The sequence below is a fragment of the Filicampus tigris genome, chromosome 11 (genome assembly GCF_054856515.1).
Source record: "Filicampus tigris isolate MCC_2025a chromosome 11, RoL_Ftig_1.0, whole genome shotgun sequence".
In the NCBI taxonomy this organism is placed as follows: Eukaryota; Metazoa; Chordata; class Actinopteri; order Syngnathiformes; family Syngnathidae; genus Filicampus; species Filicampus tigris.
The window spans coordinates 3,973,355-3,994,622 of NC_141227.1; the positions used below are offsets into that span (position 1 = coordinate 3,973,355).

The 21,268-nt window shown below is 39.0% G+C and overlaps 1 protein-coding gene across 1 annotated transcript in view; it reads left to right on the top strand.

The window, feature by feature from the left end:
- The window catches only part of ttc27 (tetratricopeptide repeat domain 27), a 66,097-nt gene that overhangs the window by 25,848 nt on the left and 18,981 nt on the right, over positions 1 to 21,268 (top strand). Inside the window, exons 8-11 of the mRNA XM_086045871.1 lie at positions 3,007 to 3,119; positions 6,049 to 6,115; positions 16,432 to 16,545; positions 19,655 to 19,750. Coding sequence (XP_085901997.1) covers positions 3,007 to 3,119; positions 6,049 to 6,115; positions 16,432 to 16,545; positions 19,655 to 19,750 — 390 coding nt within the window. The remainder of the gene's footprint in view (positions 1 to 3,006; positions 3,120 to 6,048; positions 6,116 to 16,431; positions 16,546 to 19,654; positions 19,751 to 21,268) is intronic.

Genomic DNA, 21,268 nt, shown 5'->3' on the forward strand with positions numbered 1-21,268 from the left:
ATGCGTTGGAAGGGCCGGAAGCTCTTTGGTATTTCTGAACATTACACTGCATAGCAGACATTGGGGTGATCTGACTGTGATGTCCAAGTCCGGGAAGTGTGGCCACACCACAGTCATGAATGTTTTCCACTTATGAATATTTCTTCTCACTTCAGAATAAGGAGATTCTGAATTGTTTTGGAAATTTACTTTGGAAATAGAGCAAGATCCAGTATGTTATGTATTATTGTTGAACTGAGGTTTTATTTACCTAATTTTAAGACTCGGTGAGGATCCCATGTTTTTATGTCCTGATTTGTGTAACTCTGCTTATTTGTCTTTGTCTTTTCACAGGACAGTAGTAAGGCTTTTGAATTACATAAATTTGTTTTATTCATATTTATTCGAATTAACTAAAACACCCTTACACCAGGTTAAATTTTAAAGCGCCATTCACATTTTTCTCCAATCAACATTCTTAAATTCGAAAAGTAATGTGAAGAAAAGAAAAAAAAAAGCCACATGTCTCAAAGAGACTGCAATTTCCTGGCATGCACAGTATGAATGCACATGAAATAGGGCCACTGGTGTTAATGGATGATGTGACTGCTGATAGAAGTAGGAGTATATCAGTTTTTGTAATCTAATTATCACCTTGAACCAATTGCTGCAAAAGTCATAGCAGTGTTGCACAGATGGATGACCCAAAACCTACAGCCAAAGCTACCAAACTTTGAGACAAATTAGATGGCCAAGTCAGTCAATGACAGCCTGCCAGAGTGTTACTACAGTAAAGCTCAAACTAAAGTGTAGAAAGTCACACAGAAAAATTGAAGACGCACTGCAGTGAGGGCCCTATCTCAAGTTGTAATTGTCACTAAAGCATATGAAAAATCCCTTTCTGCACGATTGCTAGTTTGTCCATCTTTTGATCTTGAGATTAAAAATACTATTAACAACTGCAGAAGTAAATATTCACATTAGACGTTTCACAATTCACAGTATTAGTGGTTGTAACATTTGTCAAATGGTTAAATCATCAATCAGACTTTTGTACAGTACTGTACTGCATATACAGTGGTAAATCGAGGTAACTTTTACATTGGAATGAATGGAAATGCAATGACTCTGTTCCAGCTCAGAAATTGTAATATACTGTACATATACTGTGTATTAGGGCTGCACAATCGCTGGGGTTTCCGACCTTTTTGACTCCACGGACTGCTTGGGTGTTGCTGAAATGAAGATAAAGTAGCTAATAAACTGGTCATGGTTATTATTTTTGAAAAAGCACAATTGACCTTTTTAACGACACAGCCTGCTTAGCTAGGAGTGGTAGACAAAGGTCAAGTACAGTTGTTTGATTTTATGACCAAAAAAAAAAAAAATACAGTTGTAACAGCTGCCTTGAAAGCGTTGTTTTAACAGACTGGGAACAAAAATGTTTGTACAATGGCATTGGTCAAAGTGGGAGCTATACTGCAAATAATTTGGGGGACTGTGGAAGATCTGATGTAAGCGCTCGGATGTGTGCCACATTTTTTACCTAGCGATAAGACTGCACATAAATCTAAGAAAACGTAATGTTCCCCCTGTTTACTTCCGTTGTATTTTTTGTTCAAACAGTGCTCAGACCACTAATGTCCTCATTACTGGGGGAGAGGGAGTAAATGGGCTTAATCAAGGCAGTCATTAGACCGAATTCTGTGGATTGTAATTCAAACAGAAAGAAAACCAGGAGTCCAACTTTTAATCTTCAGCCAAGCTTCCAGGGTAGAACTTGTGATATATCGTCAGCGTGGTAGATACGTTTTGGACAAATTTATTTGGAAGGCTGAATAATACATCTACAGCAACTAAAGAAAGTAAGTTTGCTAAGAGGGCCCCGCTTCACAATATCGCATCAATCTCTCATCTAAACGTGCCTTAATGGACCTTGCTTTGTGCACTGGGGCATAGTCACGCTGGAGCAGGACCTCCTTGGAACTATTCTCACCAACAAAATGATTTAAGATTGTAATTAAAAGATTACGGACATATGTGCCAAATCAAACAATAAAACAATACCAGCTGTAAAACTGTGTTAATTCTCAGCCACTCAGGTCATGCTCACGTTGCACTTAACTTTCTACATAGAGGACTTTACTATATCGTGTCAACTGTTTTCAGTAAGATTATCCCTGCTACTAGTAATTTGATCAATTTCACACTGCCTGTACAAAATTGAATGTTTCTGATGTTTGTCGTACTATCAGAGCCATAAGAGTAGAGTGAAACCAAAGTGAACGCCACTTATCGAGGGGTTTATTTTCCAGGCCCACCAGGTGGAAACCTGTGATGTATTAAAATGTTTTTTTGTTTTGTATGGGCGGGGGAGGGGGGAGCCCAACTGACGCCACAGATGATTTTCCTGATTTCTACCTGAAGCCTGACTTCAAAGATCTCAGTGGCCCCCTCCTGAACAGTCAGACATTAACAGTATGAAGCATGGTAAAAAAGGACCCTGTCGACTAACTCTGTGAAAGCCATTAACCCCTGAAACGGAAAAGACTACGTGTGGACTGACAGACTGGAGACGAACACCCAGTGTAGGACTTTGTATAAACTGTCTCTGGACGTGTTACAATGGAGGATTTTTCCTGGTGCTATTGCATCAAATGTTTTTGTATCTGTTGTTAATCCTGCTATTTTTGTTAAACAAGATTCCATTCTGATTTGCATACGATCATGTTTTCCATATTTTTGTTGCACGTAGGAGATTCCTTTACTCTTCTGACAAATATGTTTTTTGTGCCGTTTTCCCTTGCACAGTGTTCGCCATTAGGGTAAAGCAAAATAAGACGACAAATATGAGTAATACTGCTAATGCTGTGGGACAAAGATGATGTGGTCCACTTAACAGAATGAATTTTTTTTCTCTTGTGTGTTTGCTTTTCCGCCATAGTGTGTTCTGTTCAAATGCAGTCGTTCATAAATCGGATTTACTCTTCTTCTTATTTTATTTATTTATTTTTTTTTTACTTGCAGGATTGCAATCTTGGGGATGACACAGTGTTGGACAAGATTAATTTAGCAGAGCCGGATCAATACAAGCTGCCGGAACTCACTGCAGAGGAGCAGGCAGTCATCCTGGGGATCTGGTAAGTCTTCTACACTGGACGATCACTTGACCTTCAAACACTAGCAGCATCTTGTCTTGTTTCCTGCTTAATTTCTCCTGAATAATCCAAACGGAGACTTGCATTTCAGTTACATTGGAGCTCTGCGAGTAGGGACCAGGCCATCTCGCAAATCCCAAAATGCCTGTATACTTGTCGGCCATTGAAATGCGTTGTGTTAGGTAGCAAGTTAAGGTAGTTTCCTTTTGTGCCTTAAACTAAAATTCAGTTTGTCATGACAAAAAGACATCCAAAAAGAGATGTAGTGGAACAATGTCCGGGTTAGATTGAAGGGATCAAGAATTGATGGAATTGGTCCCGTTTGGAGAAACAGGTTGATGGATGCGCACTCTTGGAGTTCATTTTCAAAGACCAAGATCCGGGAAAAGCACTTTGCAGTCTTGGCGATGGGAAAGTGATCAATTATGGGGCAAAAGGTTGGCTTTCTTTGAAACAGCATTGCGAGGAAACCAAAAATGTAGAGAGGAAAAGACAAACCTACCAACTGCCTGGTGAGTCTTTTTGGTTAAAAACATCAACTATTCGTGTAATTTGTATTGGGGTAAATGTTAACATGATAAGTAGGATTTTATGATGTTAAATATTCTCATATCTCAAAATAAATGAACATCCTTAAAAAAAAAAAAATTGACCAACTACTGTAATTCTCATGGTAATGCAATAAGGATAGCAGAACCAACAAAACAGTAATGTGGTTTTAGTCTGGACTCTTAGGAGCAAGTACACATCATTTATGGACTGTAGCAACTTTGGAAAACTATATTAAACTAAATATATGATATTAACTAAATATTGTGAAGTTCGTCTTAAATTTAATTTCAAATGGAATTAAAAAGTCTTTCAAAAGAAGTCTGGAATTTAACTTCCCCTAAGCAAATCACTGGGACAATATTTTTCATTGTAATTATGGAAAGATTTACTTACTACGTGAGGTTAAAGTTTCTTATTTAGATTATTCATCGGCAACTTTTTCACAATCCAATAAAACCGAGAGTGATGGACGAAAAATATTTTATTCATAGTTATTGATACCTTAAAACATGCCGTTTAAGAAACAATGATGTCATTTTCATTTTTTTATTACGGCGCCCTCCTGTACAAATGCATTCAAAAATTGCCATTTTTTTGGGTCACCCTGTACCAGTCACTCGCAGCAGCAGAAAGCACATAGGGAAAAAAAAATAAACAAAACTTTAAACCTTAAGTCACAGGTGTCGAACTCCGGTCCTCGAGGGCCGCTGTCCTGCCTGTTTTCCATCTCTCCCTGCTGCAACACACCTGTTTCAAATGATCAGCTCATCAGCAAGTTCTGCAGGGGCCTGACCCGATCCCGATCGTTTGAATCAGGTGTGTTTCAGGAGGATACCTCTAATATTACTTTCACACCAAACGTGAATGAAGCGTTTCGAGTCGCTTGATTCGCTCGCGTTTGACCGCGGGAAATTTGAATCTTGAATGCTGCAGCCGCTCATTCGCTCACGGCCGAGAGGGGAGGGGCTTCGCTTGGTAGTAGGCCATGACAGCATTTTTCAACATCGCAATCAATTGGCCGACACACTGTGGCAATGCTAACAATATTGCTGTCTTGGTAACGTTCAGGAACTGTAAAAAAGAAAAAAAAAAGCTGCAGAGTGAACAGGATGCTGTGTGGCTGTGTGTGACGTTGTTTGCCCGATGCTGATTGGCTGCCGTGAGGCGGAATGGCAAAAAAGTTGACTTGTTTAATACGCGACGAATGGGGCGAATGGATGGATTTTCGGTTCTTCGCTCCGCGTCCCGCCGCTCCAAAGGCATCATTCGCACCGCCCCGCACGAACTACATTGACTCCAATTCAAACGCGCCTCCAGAAACGCATCATCCGCGTTTGGCGTGAACGTAGCATAAGACATGCAGGAGGATGACCCCCGAGGACCAGGAGGTTGACACCCCTGCTTAAGTGATATTAAATTTATTGACATAAAACGTGATGTCATCATGAACACCTCCACAAAATCAAAAATACAGTGGCGATTGCTTCTCCAGTTTCGCAAGCTGAAGCGAACAAGAGCATGAATGCGCACCCGAACCCTGACTTGTTACGTTTCGGACATTTAGCGCCGCTAAACTCGTGTCAACTCCCAGGAGGGAGACAGCAGCTTGCAGCAAACAGCATGGCAGGCAGATTGGATCTTTGTACCCCACCCCCATAAAGGGACAGCTAATAGCAACAACTGGCTTCAGGCCGTTAAAACAAAAGGCGTTGGCACAACAACATTAGCTCCTTACTGTCCGCGCAGCGTGTGGAGGTGATCATGAGTCTGCGTCTTCATATCGCGGGGTTGTCTCCCAAGCAGTCTCGTGCGTTGTTCGACACCGCTTGCAGCCGCAAGAGTGAAGCTGTTTTTTGTAATTATTTTTTTAACTATCATTGGTTTTTTTGAGCAGCACGGTGGGCGACTGGTTAGCACGTCCGCCTCACAGTTCAGAGGTTGTGGGTTCGATTCCGGCTCCAGCCTTCCTGTGTAGAGTTTGCATGTTCTTCCCGTGCCTGCGTGGGTTTTCTCCGGGTACTCCGGTTTCCTTCCACTTTCCAAAAACATGCATTGTAGGGTCATTGGACAGTCTAAATTGCCCCTAGGTGTGATTGTGAGTGTGTACGTTTGTTTGTCTCTGTGTGCCCTGTGATTGGCTGGCAACCAATTCAGGGTGTCCCCCGCCAACTGCCCGAAGACAGCTGGGATAGGCTCCAGCCCCCCATGACCCTCGTGAGGATAAAGCGGAATAGATAATGGATGGATGGATGGCTTTTTTGGGGTGTGAAGCTTATTGACTGAACTAATATGCTTTTAATTTTTTGATTCGACAATATTTGACACTGCTATGGACATTTGTGTATACTGTGTTTTACAGTACTGATTTTCACAAGAATAACCCTGTCCACAAACTGACCGAAGAAGAACTTCTGGCTTTCACATCAGTAAGTGTCTTCCATAGTATTCACATTATCCGCTGTACACTTTGAATTGTTTAATCCAGTTGTTCTCAAATGGGAGTATGTGAATGTACTCCAGGGGTATTGTGAGATTTTAAAAATATGTTTAAAAAGTAGCATCCATGCAAAAATCCACAAATGGAGTTCCAAAGTTTAATAAATCAGAGGGAGACAAAACATCATAAATACAAGTCAGCACTAACAAGCCATGACAATTACTTCTATATCATTTGACATGTTATTGTAACCCGCATAAAGAAACATAAGATACATCCTAAAAGCTATTAAAATGCATGAATAATTCAAACGGTTAAAGTTTAATGTTTTGTTAAACTAACAGGCCTTGCTAGTCGAGGAAGCCAGCTTATCCAAACAGCTAAACATTCACAAACAAACTCCACAGACTCTAGGTGTGCAGCGAAGTTTCCTATTTCTTTTGTGAAACTGCACAAGAAACAGAAAATACTATCAAGCTATGCATTAAATACACATGTATTTTCATAGACATGAACAAGATGAGCCTATGCTAACGATTAGCGATCACAATTAGCATTAGCGATAGCAATTAGTATGTTCAGTCAACAACCTACAATCATCCACAATTCAGCTCATATGTAAATGTCATTACACACAATTGTCTTAAGTTAGTTTCAGGCGATGGTTGAACAAGAATGAACCATAAACAGGCAGACATGCTAACGATTGGCAACCGTGATTAGCATTAGCGATAGCGATTAGTATGTTCAGTCAACAACACAGTACAATCATCCACAATTCAGCTCCTATATAAATTTTGCATGCTCATTACACACAATTGTCTGAGTTACTTACAGGCGATGGTTAAACAAGAACAAACCACAAACAGGCAGTTGCCTGCCTCAGGCTGGGGTATTGCATCATGCAGCCACACACGTAAGAAGCCGAGCACAGACGAGACGAAGACATAATTACGACCGAATACATAAATACTTTTGGAGACTTGGAAACATTTTTCATGGTCGGGGATAAATAAAAGACTTATTTCATTGATCTACAAGGCGATGATTGAACAAGAATGAACCACAAACAGGCAGTTGCCTGCCTTTGGCTGGGGTATTGCAACATGCAGCCACAGACGTAAGGAGGAGCACAAAGGAGACGAAGACATAATTACGACCGAATACATAAATACTTTTGGAGACTTGGAAACATTCTACATGGTCGGGGATAAATAAAAGACTTATTTCATCGATCTGCAAACGTTTTGGTGTGTTTAAAGTTATCTTACCATAACTTTCTTGTATGCTACATGTAGCATCGTAGCTCGGTGGAAATGATGTGTACTAAGCGCACAATTTCCTCCCAAAATGCGACTTATACTCCAGTGCGACTTATATATGTTTTTTCCACTTTATTATGCATTTTATGGCTGGTGCGACTTGTACTCCGGAGCGACTTATAGTCCGGACAATACAGTACTTTTAAATATGCATATTAGTGAAAAGAATAACAAAACCTTTTTGATAAAGTTTACATTCACACAAAATTAAAAACCAAGACAAGTGTTTATTTTAGTTTCCTTTAGCACAGAGGATTCTCCCAATTTACTCCTCTGATTTCACTGCCTTCCCTTAAAAAAAAAAAAAGTCTTGGTGCCCAAGAAGAGTGAAATATGTACTATGTAATAAGTACTTCTTTTTGTATTCATAAATAATTTCACTGTATTAGTGCAACTCTGCATAGTGTATAGTTTTGGTTCAATTTTATAAACGCACTAAAGAATGAAAAATACAGCAAAAAAAAGTATCGCCATCAATTTAAGTCACTCCTTTATTTATAAACATGTCAGGAATGATGGCTTAAGTTGCAAAGTTTAATACAAGTTGAATGTACTATCATCTTGTCTTCATGATTAGTTTGTACATAAAGAATTTAAGCTGTAAGCGAATGAAGATTATTATAAGAGCAGCAGCTTGCTGCTGCGATTTGCCACGATTTATATATTATCCGATTAGTCGACTAATCGCGACTATTGTTAGTGATTAGTTGACTAGCAAAATAATAGTTTGTGGCAGCCCTATTGTAGATAAAGTCAGGTAGTTCTTGCCAACTTGGTTCTAAGAGTTAGGGCGCAAAATAACCTAAATTCATTTTCCTCCGGGTCATTATTATTAAAATGAAAATTCTATATATATCGATATCGACCAATATATCGTGATATACTTTACAGCCGTATCACCCAGCCCTACCGATGATTATGTCTCTGTTTAGTCTCCTGGGGTTGTCATTTGTCATGCTTATGTAGGCTCTTATTAGATTTTGGTCTCTTGCATCCATCTTAGCCATATTAATTCATTCACTGACAGACATTTTCAGACCCTCTTTTACCCTAACGTTTGAAAAAATATGAAAAAACATATAAATACGTTCTTGGGATTGAATGGCTGGACTATGAAAAGACAAGTAAATTCGTCAATGGCAGTGAATGAGTTAATCTTTGATTCTCGTTAATACATGGATGTTGTAGGTAACAAATATTCAACCATCGTAAAGTAGAAGTCAACCCAAACATATTTTTATCCAGAATATGTTCTATGCAGGCCCACTAGTTGAAATCGCTCAACATTCTGATTAATATTGCGTTGGTGGACTATAATTTATGCAGCAAAATGCACCCACCTTTAACCATCTCAGGGGGCGGCCGATTTGTCACTTCTGTCAACTGAAGGTGACGTTGAAATTGCTCAGGGCTCAGATAACGACCAATCACGGCTCACCTGTTTTCTGAAGCTGAGCCATGATTGGTCGTTATCTGAGCACTGAGCAGTAGTGATGTCATCTTCAGTCGATAGAAGTGACAAAATAGCCGCCCCCCGAGCTAGCTAAAAACTGGGGTGTTCCTCATAGTCCACAAATGTAAGATTAACCGGAATGCCGTATTTAGACCAGTGGGCCTGCATAGAAAGTATTCTGGAAAAAATGTGTTTGGGTTGACTTTCTCGTTAAAACAAAACATCACAGTTGTGATTGAAGTCTCCACAGAATGAAAAAAGGTCAAGATTCACTCTTGCCATTTTGTGATCCTCCCGCTGGTGCTGGTTGAGAGGTGACACAGCAGCCTATATCATAACAACTCCGTTTGGACCAGACTGTTGATACTGGTACGTCTGTAAATGTTTATACAGCTGCTCTGTTAAATTGCTCTCCTTGGCATTTTAATCTTGAATATTTTATTGCCCTCGCAGTAAAGAGCATCGAGTTGCTGGTGACTTCCAGAAAATGTCAATTTTCACTTGAACAGGACAGGCGCCCTTAGACTGAGCCCTATTCTCAAATATGTAATTGTTGCGACTTGGCAAGTTCATCTGGTTTACCAAACAATTTCATGAAACAAAAATATTTTATGTAGGGTACAGACCTTATACAGTAGAACTAATAAGTTTAACGCACCTGAGTTTGGAATTCAACTCAATTTTTAAGTTAATAAGTTAAGTACAAATTTAAAAATCAACTGACTGTCATGCTGACGTCACATCAGCATCTCATCAGAAAGCAGTTCAGCTGGCATCAAAGGATTGACAAAAGATTTTCCTTCTTTGGCTTTTTGTGTAATTTGTCAACCGTCATATCAAAAGAAGCACTAGAAAAGAGCATAATGTGAGAAGAAAAATAAATCCCTTTAAAGTCTACTTTAAAGTCTAGTTTACTTTTTTTTTTCCCTCCGTAAAGTTTGGTAAAACCTTTAGTTCATACCAGTTGTACATATGACATTACAAAATGTCAGGAGATCAACCCTGGATTTTTTTTTTATGCTGCAATTATTTCCTATGGAAAAAAATGGGTTTGAAAGCAGAACAAATGGTTGACCATCTTGTTACAGATTACGTTCGTCTTTAGAGATTCCCCTGTAATTTTTGTTCAAGTGTGAATAGCGAGCTGTTTTTACTTAGAGCAGCTGCAAAAGCCATTAATTCATTGTCATCAGACTTCGGTCATTGTGAGGTCATCTTGGCGTAATGAGGCGTTCCTGATGTCTTCAAGTTATCCCGCTCGCCACTTGAGCGTCAGGGACCCAAGTCGACTTCCATCATTGAAAACTAAACTGCGACAGATTAACGTTGGAAGACAAGCCTGTCTCTTTAATTCAACAGTTCGTCTGGAGACATCTCAACAAAGTAATACGATAGCGCAGTTGGCTTATTCGGTGACGATCCTGAATCTGTCCAGGCTGATAAGAGTGCCTGTCAGAACAGGAAATTAAAACTGAAAAACAGCAGGTCTCTAGAGGTTAACAGATCCATCTGGAATTGTTTGGTGCCAAATCATTCTGTTGCTTATGACACGACAAAAAATATTGTCTCTCATATTAATATTTAATTTGTTGTTTGAGTTACCGTACTTGTGACATGTGTGCCCCAGACCAACTGATTGACTTGATTATGTTGTTTTTCCTCACTCACTCACTCACTCACTCACTCACTCACTCACTCACTCACTCACTCACTCACTCACTCACTCACTCACTTTTTGTGTGGAAGAAGGAGGTAAATGAGGAAGTAAATGTCAGAAATATTTGGGGAATTGTATTAGGAAAATGTCAGAATTTTGGTCATTTGATAGAATGTTTTGACTGGGTCAAGAAATGTGTAAGTAAATTTGTAAAATATCTGTTGGGAATTTTAATGTGAACATGGGAATTTGGGTAATATTAACTTAATCTGTATCTCCCTGAATGATCTGTAAAGTTCAGTTTGAAGTTGGAATGGTTTGCCTTGGAGTTTAAATGTGGAGGAGGAGATAAATATGTAAGAATGTTGTAAACGTCTTAGAAAATGTAGACTAATAAAATGTGGACATTTTGTTAAAATTATACAGTAGTTCCCAAGGTGTCCAAAATGAGATGAACATTTTGAAGTTGGAATGGTGTGAATTAGTTGAGAAATGTAGTAGGATGAGGTAAATATTTCAAATGCCTGCATTGATTTGTAAATGTTGTCATGGAAATGAGGAGTAATGAAAAATAAGGGAATTATGAGGACGGGAAAAAAGTTGTTTCCCAGATTTCCTGAATGCGCTGAATAATGTGGTTATACAAGTGAGCCCATCATCTTAAAAGTAAGGATGTAATTAACATTTTCCTCATTATGATGCTCATTATAGTCCCCCAAAGGGAAATTCAACTCACCCTCTGATGTACTTTGCGTTTTAAAGCACACATTGAACTAGCTCACACACATGCAGGCAGGAGAGACAGAGTGAAAGAAGTGCGAAAAATGGTTGGTACCCCTCTGTTATTGTAAGAAATGCCTACAGTGGTCACAAAAAAATGAATCTGAGAAAACAAATAATACATTTTAAAGGTATAATGAAAATTAGCAAGCGAAAATCTGACATTACATTACATTACTTTTGAATTGTTCAACATAATTAAAAAAAACCTCATGAAACAGAATTGGACAAAAATCATGGTACATCTTAGAAAAGATTGTAAATAATTTGACTATAAGGACATGTTCAACTAAGTTGTGTCTTCTAATTAGGATCACGGGTATCTTCAAACTTGTAATCAGTCAGTCGACTTATTTAAAGGGTGATAACAATCTCCAAAGAAATTAAAGGTGAACTCCAAGGTCAAGGTACATTAGTGTCAGATCGCACCGTCCGTTGTCGTTTGAGCTAGAGCTGCAGCTATTGAATATTTTGGTATTCGGATATCCTATTGAAAGTTCTATTCATTTATCGAGTATTAGGATAAAATAGAAATAAAAAACACTTGGCTAAAGAAAAATTATGAATAGAGAAATAAAAATTGATTAATGAGCTACCAATTTGTTTTCATTTTGAGATCATATGTCATACTAAACTTAAACCTGTGGATAGCAGCAAACTGTATTTTCTTCTCTAGAAGAAAATGAATGAGTGTGGGACAAAGAGAAATCAGAAAGAAAGTAGTGATTTGGTCAGCTAAAACAGAACTTTTAAGAAAGTCAGGTTTGTTCAAAATTGATCAGTAGGAACTGCAACTGTGTCAGGCTGTCAGCATCAAAGTGCGCAGTTATTTTCACCCGCCTTTCAAAAGTAGTTCGACGGCTCTTGCCAGCCTATATCCGGCAGCCGCTTAGCAGCTAGCTGCTAGCCATTAGCGGTTATTACTGGTTACAGATGCGATATCATACAATGTCGGCGTAATTAGAGTTAGTTTAGCGTCCTTAATTAGCTTTTGAACACGCAATGTAAATTGGGCTTTGGGCCTCTCTAGTCGGGAAGACGAACCAAGTCAGCCACTAGATGCTAACGGGAACAACTTCAAAATAAAAGTGTAGCAAGGCAGTTATTTGGTAAGATTTTATTTTGAAGATGGCCTTCTGACAGGGTTGGTCAAGAGGCAGAAAAAAAACTCCTCAAGCATTATTTTGAATCGGGAAAGCAGAAGTGGACTTCATGTGTGATGACCAAGAAGGACACCACCATAAAAATAAATCGTACACACACACACACACACACACACGCGCTACAGCATTTATTTGCCACATAGTACGGTAATTGTAGTGTCCTGGACATAAAAATGGGCCACTGGGGTGAAAAAAAAAGAGCATTTGACCTGTTTATCGAATTTTTGAGATCTTTTGCTGTCGTCATCAGGTTGCAACATAAATGCAACGTACCCATGTGTGATAGGAATGCTGCTGGCTCTGTGAGCAGGCATCTTCCCAGTCTACATGTAGATCCAGGAATCTGCAGGCTGGTTAGATGGTTGTCACATGTCTGGCTGTCTTCGCCAGTTACTGACCTCTGTCCCAGTGTGTCATTTCTCATCCACAAGAGCAGTAGTTACTTTGCACGGCGTTGTATCTCAGGCCGGGCCGCAAACACACATAAGGAGTTTTCAAATCTTAAAATATTATTTATCTGTGACAAACTCCATGCATAAAGATAGGTTATGGGTCATTAATATTGAACATGTTTGATATTTAAGATTTTATGCCCGGACCCATTTTGGACATTTTTGGGACAAATCCCTTAAATCTCTTACACCTCTGGTATAATGAATCGTGTGGGTAGGTTTTATAAGCCGTTTGACACCCTTCATCGGGAAATGGCAAAATCGGATTGTGTTAGCGTGTACCCGGCTTAACGCAGTGAGACTACCCACCATTGTCACCTAGTTACAAATTTGTGGATGCAAAGCACGGCTATGAAACACGCTGAAATTGGAAAGCAAATGGGACATCTCAAGTTTAAACCGTTTAATATGAGGTTTAGTTCAAACAAACTGATGTGGCCTGAGACCACTTGGAAGAGTTGGTTTCGGTCCGCTTGAAAGCAAACTATGGTGTGATGTGCAAAATTTGACCAGCGTTAAACTAACTCTAAAAGCATAGAGAAACATATTTAACTAAAAAGTGGAGTATTTGGTTAGCACACCACTGCCACACAGTCGAGATGTTCTGGTTTCAATTATTGATTCGGGTCCTCCTGTCCTTGCGGGCCACTATCCTGCATGTTTTCGATGATTCCCTTCTCCAACGCACCTGATTTAAATGATCAGAATCGAAATCAAGCTCCTGTAGAGCTTGCTGATGATTTGAATCAGGTGTGTTGGGGAAGGGAAACATCTAAAACATGCCAGATAGCGGACCTCGAGGACTAGAATTTGACACATGTCCTGTAGAGGGAGCTTAAACAATAGTATCAACTGTTGCTGAGTTTTCACTCGAGTCTACTGAGGCATTCAGCAGATTAAACTTTTACATGCACATTGGCATACAAAGCATTCAAAAAAAATTAATTTGGGTCTTAGGAACCACATTTTTTAATTTCAACTTCTTTGAAGGTCGTTAACATGAAAGACTTAAGAATAGCAACAGTTATACGGCATATTCCATTGCTGCCAAAAGGCCATCTCTGAAAAAGTCTTTCCTCTTTGTCTGTAGAGTAGCATCACATCAAGACAAAAGTGAATTATTCCACTGCACATTGAATTCATTGCGCATCATATTTGACTAAAAACTCAAACTCCCAATATCAAAAGCACACCTCAAAAGATGTGATTTGGATGCCTTTTTCTTTTTTCCCAGAATTAAAAAAAGCAAACTTTTCAAACATTCTCATCTCTTATGGGTTAACTAACTACAAAATACTACAAAAGAGAAATGGCCTCATAAATCTTGATGAATGTTGTTTCTTCCAAGTTGTTTGAAAGGACAGACTTACTGCAGTGTGATTATGCTCCAAATTCTGAATCACTCACATTTTTAGCCGACGGCCAAAGCTGCATGTGATCCAAGCTAACATCATGAACCATTTAAGAAATTGCGTACAATTCAAACTTTGTTCCCCAATATGATTTAGCACTGTGCAAAAGTGACAAAAAGCAAAAATGACATACCGGGTAGATATATTTTCAGTCTGAATTCAAATATACCATATACCAATGTTGCTCTTCAATTCCTGTAATATGTCACCGAAAAAGCACATTCAGATATGAAGCAAGCACGGGAGAGTCGGGTTATTTGTGCCAAGGGACAAGTAGTGCCACCCTTGTTATTTAGACAACCATAGAGGAAGTTGTTTATGTGACCCCATATTTTTGAAGAGGCATCCATTTCGCTCATCTTGCAAAGAAGGGATAAACATTGCTTGATAGTTAAGCACATTTAACTTCCAAAAACATTGTTTTGCCCTCCGAAGTAAAATTTCCATGCTGACGGTTTTTTGATTGCTGTGTTTGAACAATTATAGAAAACTTTGAATAAAGTTCTGTTATAGTGGTTTAGTAAGCTACGTCATGAGTCTAAACAGTTAGCATGATGCTAGCTCAAAACAGCTCGAGGATGCATTTCTTTCAAAATGGTGGGCTTGGGGTAATTTGTGCCAATGGCATAACTTCCCCCAATTTATGATTGTTTACTATATGTTACTTTGTATTTTGCTATTGTAAATTGTATTCTTACATTTGATCACTAAAACCATGCACGATTCTTAATTTTTGACCAAAATCCATCATGTTACGCAGATACAAAAGGAAGACAGACAGGGTTTCAACCCCTCTTGAGGAGCAGTGAAAGAGGTGCAACAGAGGAAGACTATACGTCAGATTAGAAAAGAGATGGAGATCTGCAGTATGACCATAAAAAGATATATGGATAGGAAAAAAATGGGCTTGTGGTACAGCTAGAAGGGAGCACAAGTTCACATTCCCCTGCAGCACTGACAAGTGGAATGTCTAGTAGTAGATGATGTTCAGATGCAGATGCAGTTAGGTGCTCATTTCGGAATATTCATTTTGTTCTGACCATGTGCTCATGTGGCGCTAGGCCTCGTTGAAGCAAATTGGCCTTTGATTATGTTAAAACTTTAAATAAACATTTAACAAGTACCTTTGTATTGAATTTGTCTTGCTTTTATGTAGCATTATCGTTTGTGAGATTAAAATGATCTTTTTTACTTCAGTTATCAATGGCATAATTTACCCCAGTGATTTCTGACTAATGGCGCAATTTATCCCGCACTAGGGGCAAGTTGTGCCTCAAAACCACGTTTTTTTTCTAAGGCTATATTTCTCAAACCGCTTATTTTAGATCCAAAGTGATTACTCCGAAGGATGCACAACATCCCTAAACTGTATGTACATATTTTATTTGGAGACATTCCTGTCATCCCTTACGTAAAAGTCACTTTAAGTAAAAATTGGCACTATTTACCCCACTCTCCGCTAAGCATAACAAAGGTATACAGTGTTCCCCACTATTGAAGGGGAATAGGGGCAAAGTCCATCTGCGAAGAGTAAAAATCTGCAGGCGACTCACCCAAAACCCCCAAAATGTTTATACAGTACATAGATATTGCCCATAGATGCCACAAAATGGCAGCAAAGGACTCCTTTTTTTTTAAGGACAGATCAAGGAATACTGTTACTGAGCACAAAAACAGCAAATATATGAGTTATCGGGCGAATAAGGGCGGTTAGGTTCCCCCCAAAATCTCTGACTCGACAAGTTCGCAAGTGCTGCAAATATAGGGTGGTACACTGTACTTCATTTTTAAGACAATAATAGTAAGAATCACATTGTGAAGATATTATTTTTTGTTAAAACGGTCTTAAGATGCAGCATGACAATTTGATGTTGTTGCAATAACAACAATGAACAAGTAGTGACATTTTCTCGTACTCGAACAGAGGAAAGCACTGCTAAGCATCATTTGTAATCACATCGAACATGTGCTTCCTTCATTACGATGGTAATAAAAAAATGTTGTCTTCCAATCTTTTCTTTCATTACTTGAAATGTACAGTGCATGTCTATTTTGTGTGTCTACAGTGTTTACTGTCTCAGCCCAAGTTCTGGGCTGTGGAGGTGACTGCACTTTGCCTCAGGACCAAACTGGAAAAAGGGAGTTCCCGATGTATTGAGAGAGCCATGATGCAAACTCAGGTAAACTACGTGGTGGCGTTTGTGGCGTGAACATCAGCTCATCATTAGTGTTATAAAGATTCGGGCCTTGCTGATATGTATTCTTTTTTTTAAACAAATCTTGACTTTAGGTTGTGTGTAAAATAATGACATACAGGTGCATTCCTGCGCAACTTGCATTGCTCAACCACGCATTGCTTGGAAAAAATAAGATTTGCTTGGTTTTGAATAACAGGTCCTTGGAATGATCTTATTAACACGTTTCATAATATATATGTAAGGATACCAGGTTATTGATTAAATTTGTGTAATAAATAATGAAGCCAATCTTATTTGCAATGGCTGTAAATGGTTAGAGAACATGAAGGTAAAAACAATTGACAAACATTGGCCATTTGGCCGATTATTTTGGTCGATGTTTAACTCATTCACTGCCAAGGACATATTTACGTCTTTTCACAGTCCAGATAGCAGACATTCAATCCCAGGAATTGATTCATATTTTTTTTCAAATTTATTCAAACGTTAGGGGAAAAGAGGGTCTGAAAGTGTCGGCAGTGAATGAGTTAAAGGGCCATAATCAGCCGATTTAATTGTCCCTCCGATTAATTGGTCGGGCCCGAATAAAGATGTATCTTTCTGGATTCTGTGTGGGTTATCTGCATGACGATTGCATTGTTAAGGAAAGATGAGGCCTTTTCCAAGAAGACGGCAGGCCAAATGGAACCACATAATGTATGGAAATGGAAATGTCAGTGTTATGGACTACTTTTGTTTTGTTATTATTTAGCTTTTCTTTTCTTTTTTTCTTTTTTTTGCCCAGTTTTATATAGAAATGCATTTGTGCCACATGGATAATAAGAGGACATAAATTTCTATCAGTATTGTTCATTTGGAACATTACCCAGTATGTTGTTCATAAGGAAAGATTCCAAAGTTGAAGTAAGTTCGGTCTAGCTTCTTCACACTTCATGTTGAGTTTAGATTTTATTGCTGTAAATGTTCTCTGCCCTCAGTGATTTATATTGGAGTTTGATCTAATGAGCCAAGTGTTTATGTAGGCCTTATACTTAGGGATAGGTACAGAACCCCGGTGCTAACGGTCTTGGAGAAATTAATTTTCGATTGATTTAGTGTAACGGTTGAATTGAGTGTAAATCAATTAGTTATGTCTAGAAAGAAATGCTTGGATGCTACATTCGTAGCAACAGAGCTAACCCATGTGAGTGTACATTTTAAAACCTCACTCGTCGGAGCCTTCCAAGCCGGTGACTTAGCGCCCCCATACTCCCAACCTTGGTGTTCTGCCAAGATATCCTACCTGTGCGAAACCTGTGTTTTGTTTGGATGCAGACTGGTAGAACGGCTTCAAAACCCGAGTAGGTGATGCTGGGCCGCCGCTATTAAACAAATACCGATCCCACACATCAAAATAACATGATAAAAAAAGGTAAAGGGCAGGGGTGCTCAAGTCCGATCCTCAAAAGCCCCTATCCAGCCTGTTGTCCATCTCTCCCTGCCTGCAACACACCTGATTCAAATGATCCGCTCATCAGCAAGCTTTGCACAAGCCTGATAACGATTGTGATCATTTGATTGAATTTGAACCAGTGGAACGTGATATATGGTAAAGATATATGCTTTTAGACAATGAAAATACCGACGTATTTGTAACAGAATAGAGGAACAAACAAGCCAACGTAATCCAGCGAAATTTACTATTTTCACTTGTTATTGTCTAAAAATACGTCATTGTGTCGTACACACATAAGTTGCGGTCAACTTATGTGTTCTTTACTCAAAGATGTGCAACTAGCACTTGGCATCAGTGAAATTGTGCTTTATTTGAGTATTTACTATTGTCACCGCTTTATATTAGCCAGAAAAGAAAAAAATTACAGACGAAGTAGGGATGGATCATTAGAATCGATTTGCACAAAAAATGTTAGCCATATTTGGACTTCTGAGGTTTTCGAACCGACAGCGATGATGTATATTTTAATTCTAATATTTCAAGATCACCATAATATTACAATTTACAACTACAATTAAACAAACAAACACACACAAATAAAATACTTCAGATATTGTGCAGTTTTGATGTCTCAGAGCTTTCTGAGCACACCGGCTGCCCACTGACACGTCAAGTGCTGTCAAACCTCTCTGAAGAAGGCGAATGCTGATCACCGAAATTGCACAAGGTCTGAAGAAAGGAGTTCAAAACTTTGTCTTAATGATAAGACATGATACACGTTTTTGAGACGAATCACATACACTCCAGTTGGACACTTATAATTTATCTTCCCAAGCCGCAACATAAGGATGAAAGAGCCGCGGGTTTCCGACCCCTGATCGAGATGAATTGTTTTAGTTTTTAGTATGCATCCACGTGTAGCTGCCCAGGTGATCTATATTCGCTTGCAGCTCCTAAATGAGCTCTTCTGTCTGCTTCAAGTAAACTTGCAAACCGACTGAAACCGTAGTTGCATAGTTTTCGTTGATGAAATTAACACTACTGGAGAGAGACGGAGTGATGACGTCGTAACGTCGCTGCTCAATGCACATTGCCACAAGTGTAGTCAATCATTCAAATGTGAGAAGGAAACGCAAGCAAGAGAAAATGTGCATCTCAACTCACACAAGTGCTTTTTGCAGCCCGACCACATGTTCCAGCCTTGTTGCTCTGCACAAGTTTTCTTTTACACTAAATAATTGTTTATATACTGTTCAACAGTATAACCGTTTTTTTTCCAAATCATTTTCTTTGTATTTATTTATTTTACATGAATGTTGTTGTAGTTGCAAGGCAAGTACATTTATTTAAAAAAATGTGTGAGTTCTAATATTTTTGTCTTGGTGTTTTTCCAAACAAAAAAACGACCGTTAAGAATACTATTAAGGCACCGTATCCATAAGCAGTATCAGTGAAAGTAGTAGTATTGATAAAATCTTATCAGTGCCCATCCCTACTAATCGTAAACCCATCAAAGTTGAAATGCTACATGTCTATTTTGGGGGTTGCTGTCAAATCAAAGGTAATAGCACGTCAGTTGATAAAAATGATTTGCAATAATCTTGTCAGAAGGGAATATGTTTTATTCTGCAGCACGTTTTGTGTTTTCTCTTTCAGGCAATAGTAGACCATTTTGAAGACAAGAACTGTCCCTTGACTGAGCGTTTGAAAGTCTTTTACTGCTGCCAAGCTCCAACCAGATGGGTTGTCCAGGTAACAAAGAGTGTGATTGTTTTTTGTTTTTCTGTGACACATTCAGTTGTGTGGCCACAGCAGATGGTAGATTTGACTTGAAAAGACGCACTGTCTGTGTCACCACATGGAACGCCACATTAACTCCGTATGTGTGGCTCTCTAGTATAAACAATCTTGCAGTTCTCTACTAATACCGGTCGACAAGGTAAAATTCTAGCAGCAACTAGATTTAGCGTTTTGCTGTCCACAAATTCAAAATTGGGGACATATTCATAAAGATGTGCCACTAGCACTTGGCAGAGGTATACATTTTGCTAATTACAGATGGAGACATCGTCAATGCCTTTAATTTGGATTAATCCATTTTATTAATTCGCAAGTTAAATATATTGTGCTGTGCCATTCCTCTCCAGTGTATAGCAAACCACCAATGGGTGTCATGAAGACTGTCTAGGAAATAATGTCCAACCAAACCAAAGTGAGGCTTCAAAATGTATCCTAAATAGATTTTGACTGTATAAAATTAAGTCCTTGTTTACTTTGCTGTTTTCCAATTTTGGCGGACCATCGGTACCTTTGAAAATGAGCCGATGCTTTTCGCAAGCAAAAGGATTGCATGAGGACACAACTATAAAACAAATGTCAACAGCTGTTGAGCCACAAAGCATCATAAATGCTTGGAAGACAAATAAACATGATAACATGCCTGAGATATGAGTATTAAAAAAAAAAGTCTGCAGTAATAGAATAATTTACACTTGTCTGAGGCATTGATGGAGGAAGAATGCCTGAAAGAGGGAAAGAGCATTTTGGGGAGTAGCGCTCAGCCAGGCGCCATCTAATAACTGATAACAGCAATAAAGCTGGAATTGAAGAGTCTCTATTGCAGCCTGGGGACAAGAAAGTAGGTCGAGGCTCTTGATTGCAGCTGGTGATGTGAGGAATTTTTTCATGATGGAGAATGGCCTGAAAAAAAGAAGGTCCTTTTTATTGCCTGGAGTTGCAAGTGTGCTTGGTCTAAGTGTGCTTTGTTTTCATGCCAAATTATATTTTCAATTCACAAAAATTGATAGCAATACTACACAATTTCACATTGATGCTCTTTTCACACCGCATTTCGTATTTAAATGTGAAGGCGTGCCATCAAATTAACATAGGCTTTACCAGACGGATGCACATTTTGTGGGTGGACGGACGGAGGACGAGAAGTCTTTTAAGGCGGAGGTGGGTTTTCGTCCGTCCCTCTATTCGTCCCGAACTGGGTCAGGTGAACTGGCTGATGTGTTGCGTTGGGTTCTTTGAAAAAGAAAGACCACCCTTCTCTTCTGCAATATGACGGATCAGCCATGGCTTGCCTGCACTAGACTGTACAGTGCTTTTTTATGTGCGTTCCATCCCTGCAGTATTGTTCTCACAGGCATAGTCTGCCTTCTAGTGGACACTTATATATCGAAAAAAAAAATGTGATATATTGTGCAGCCATAACATATACATATATATGCTAGGGCTGCCACAAACGATTATTTTGCTAGTCGA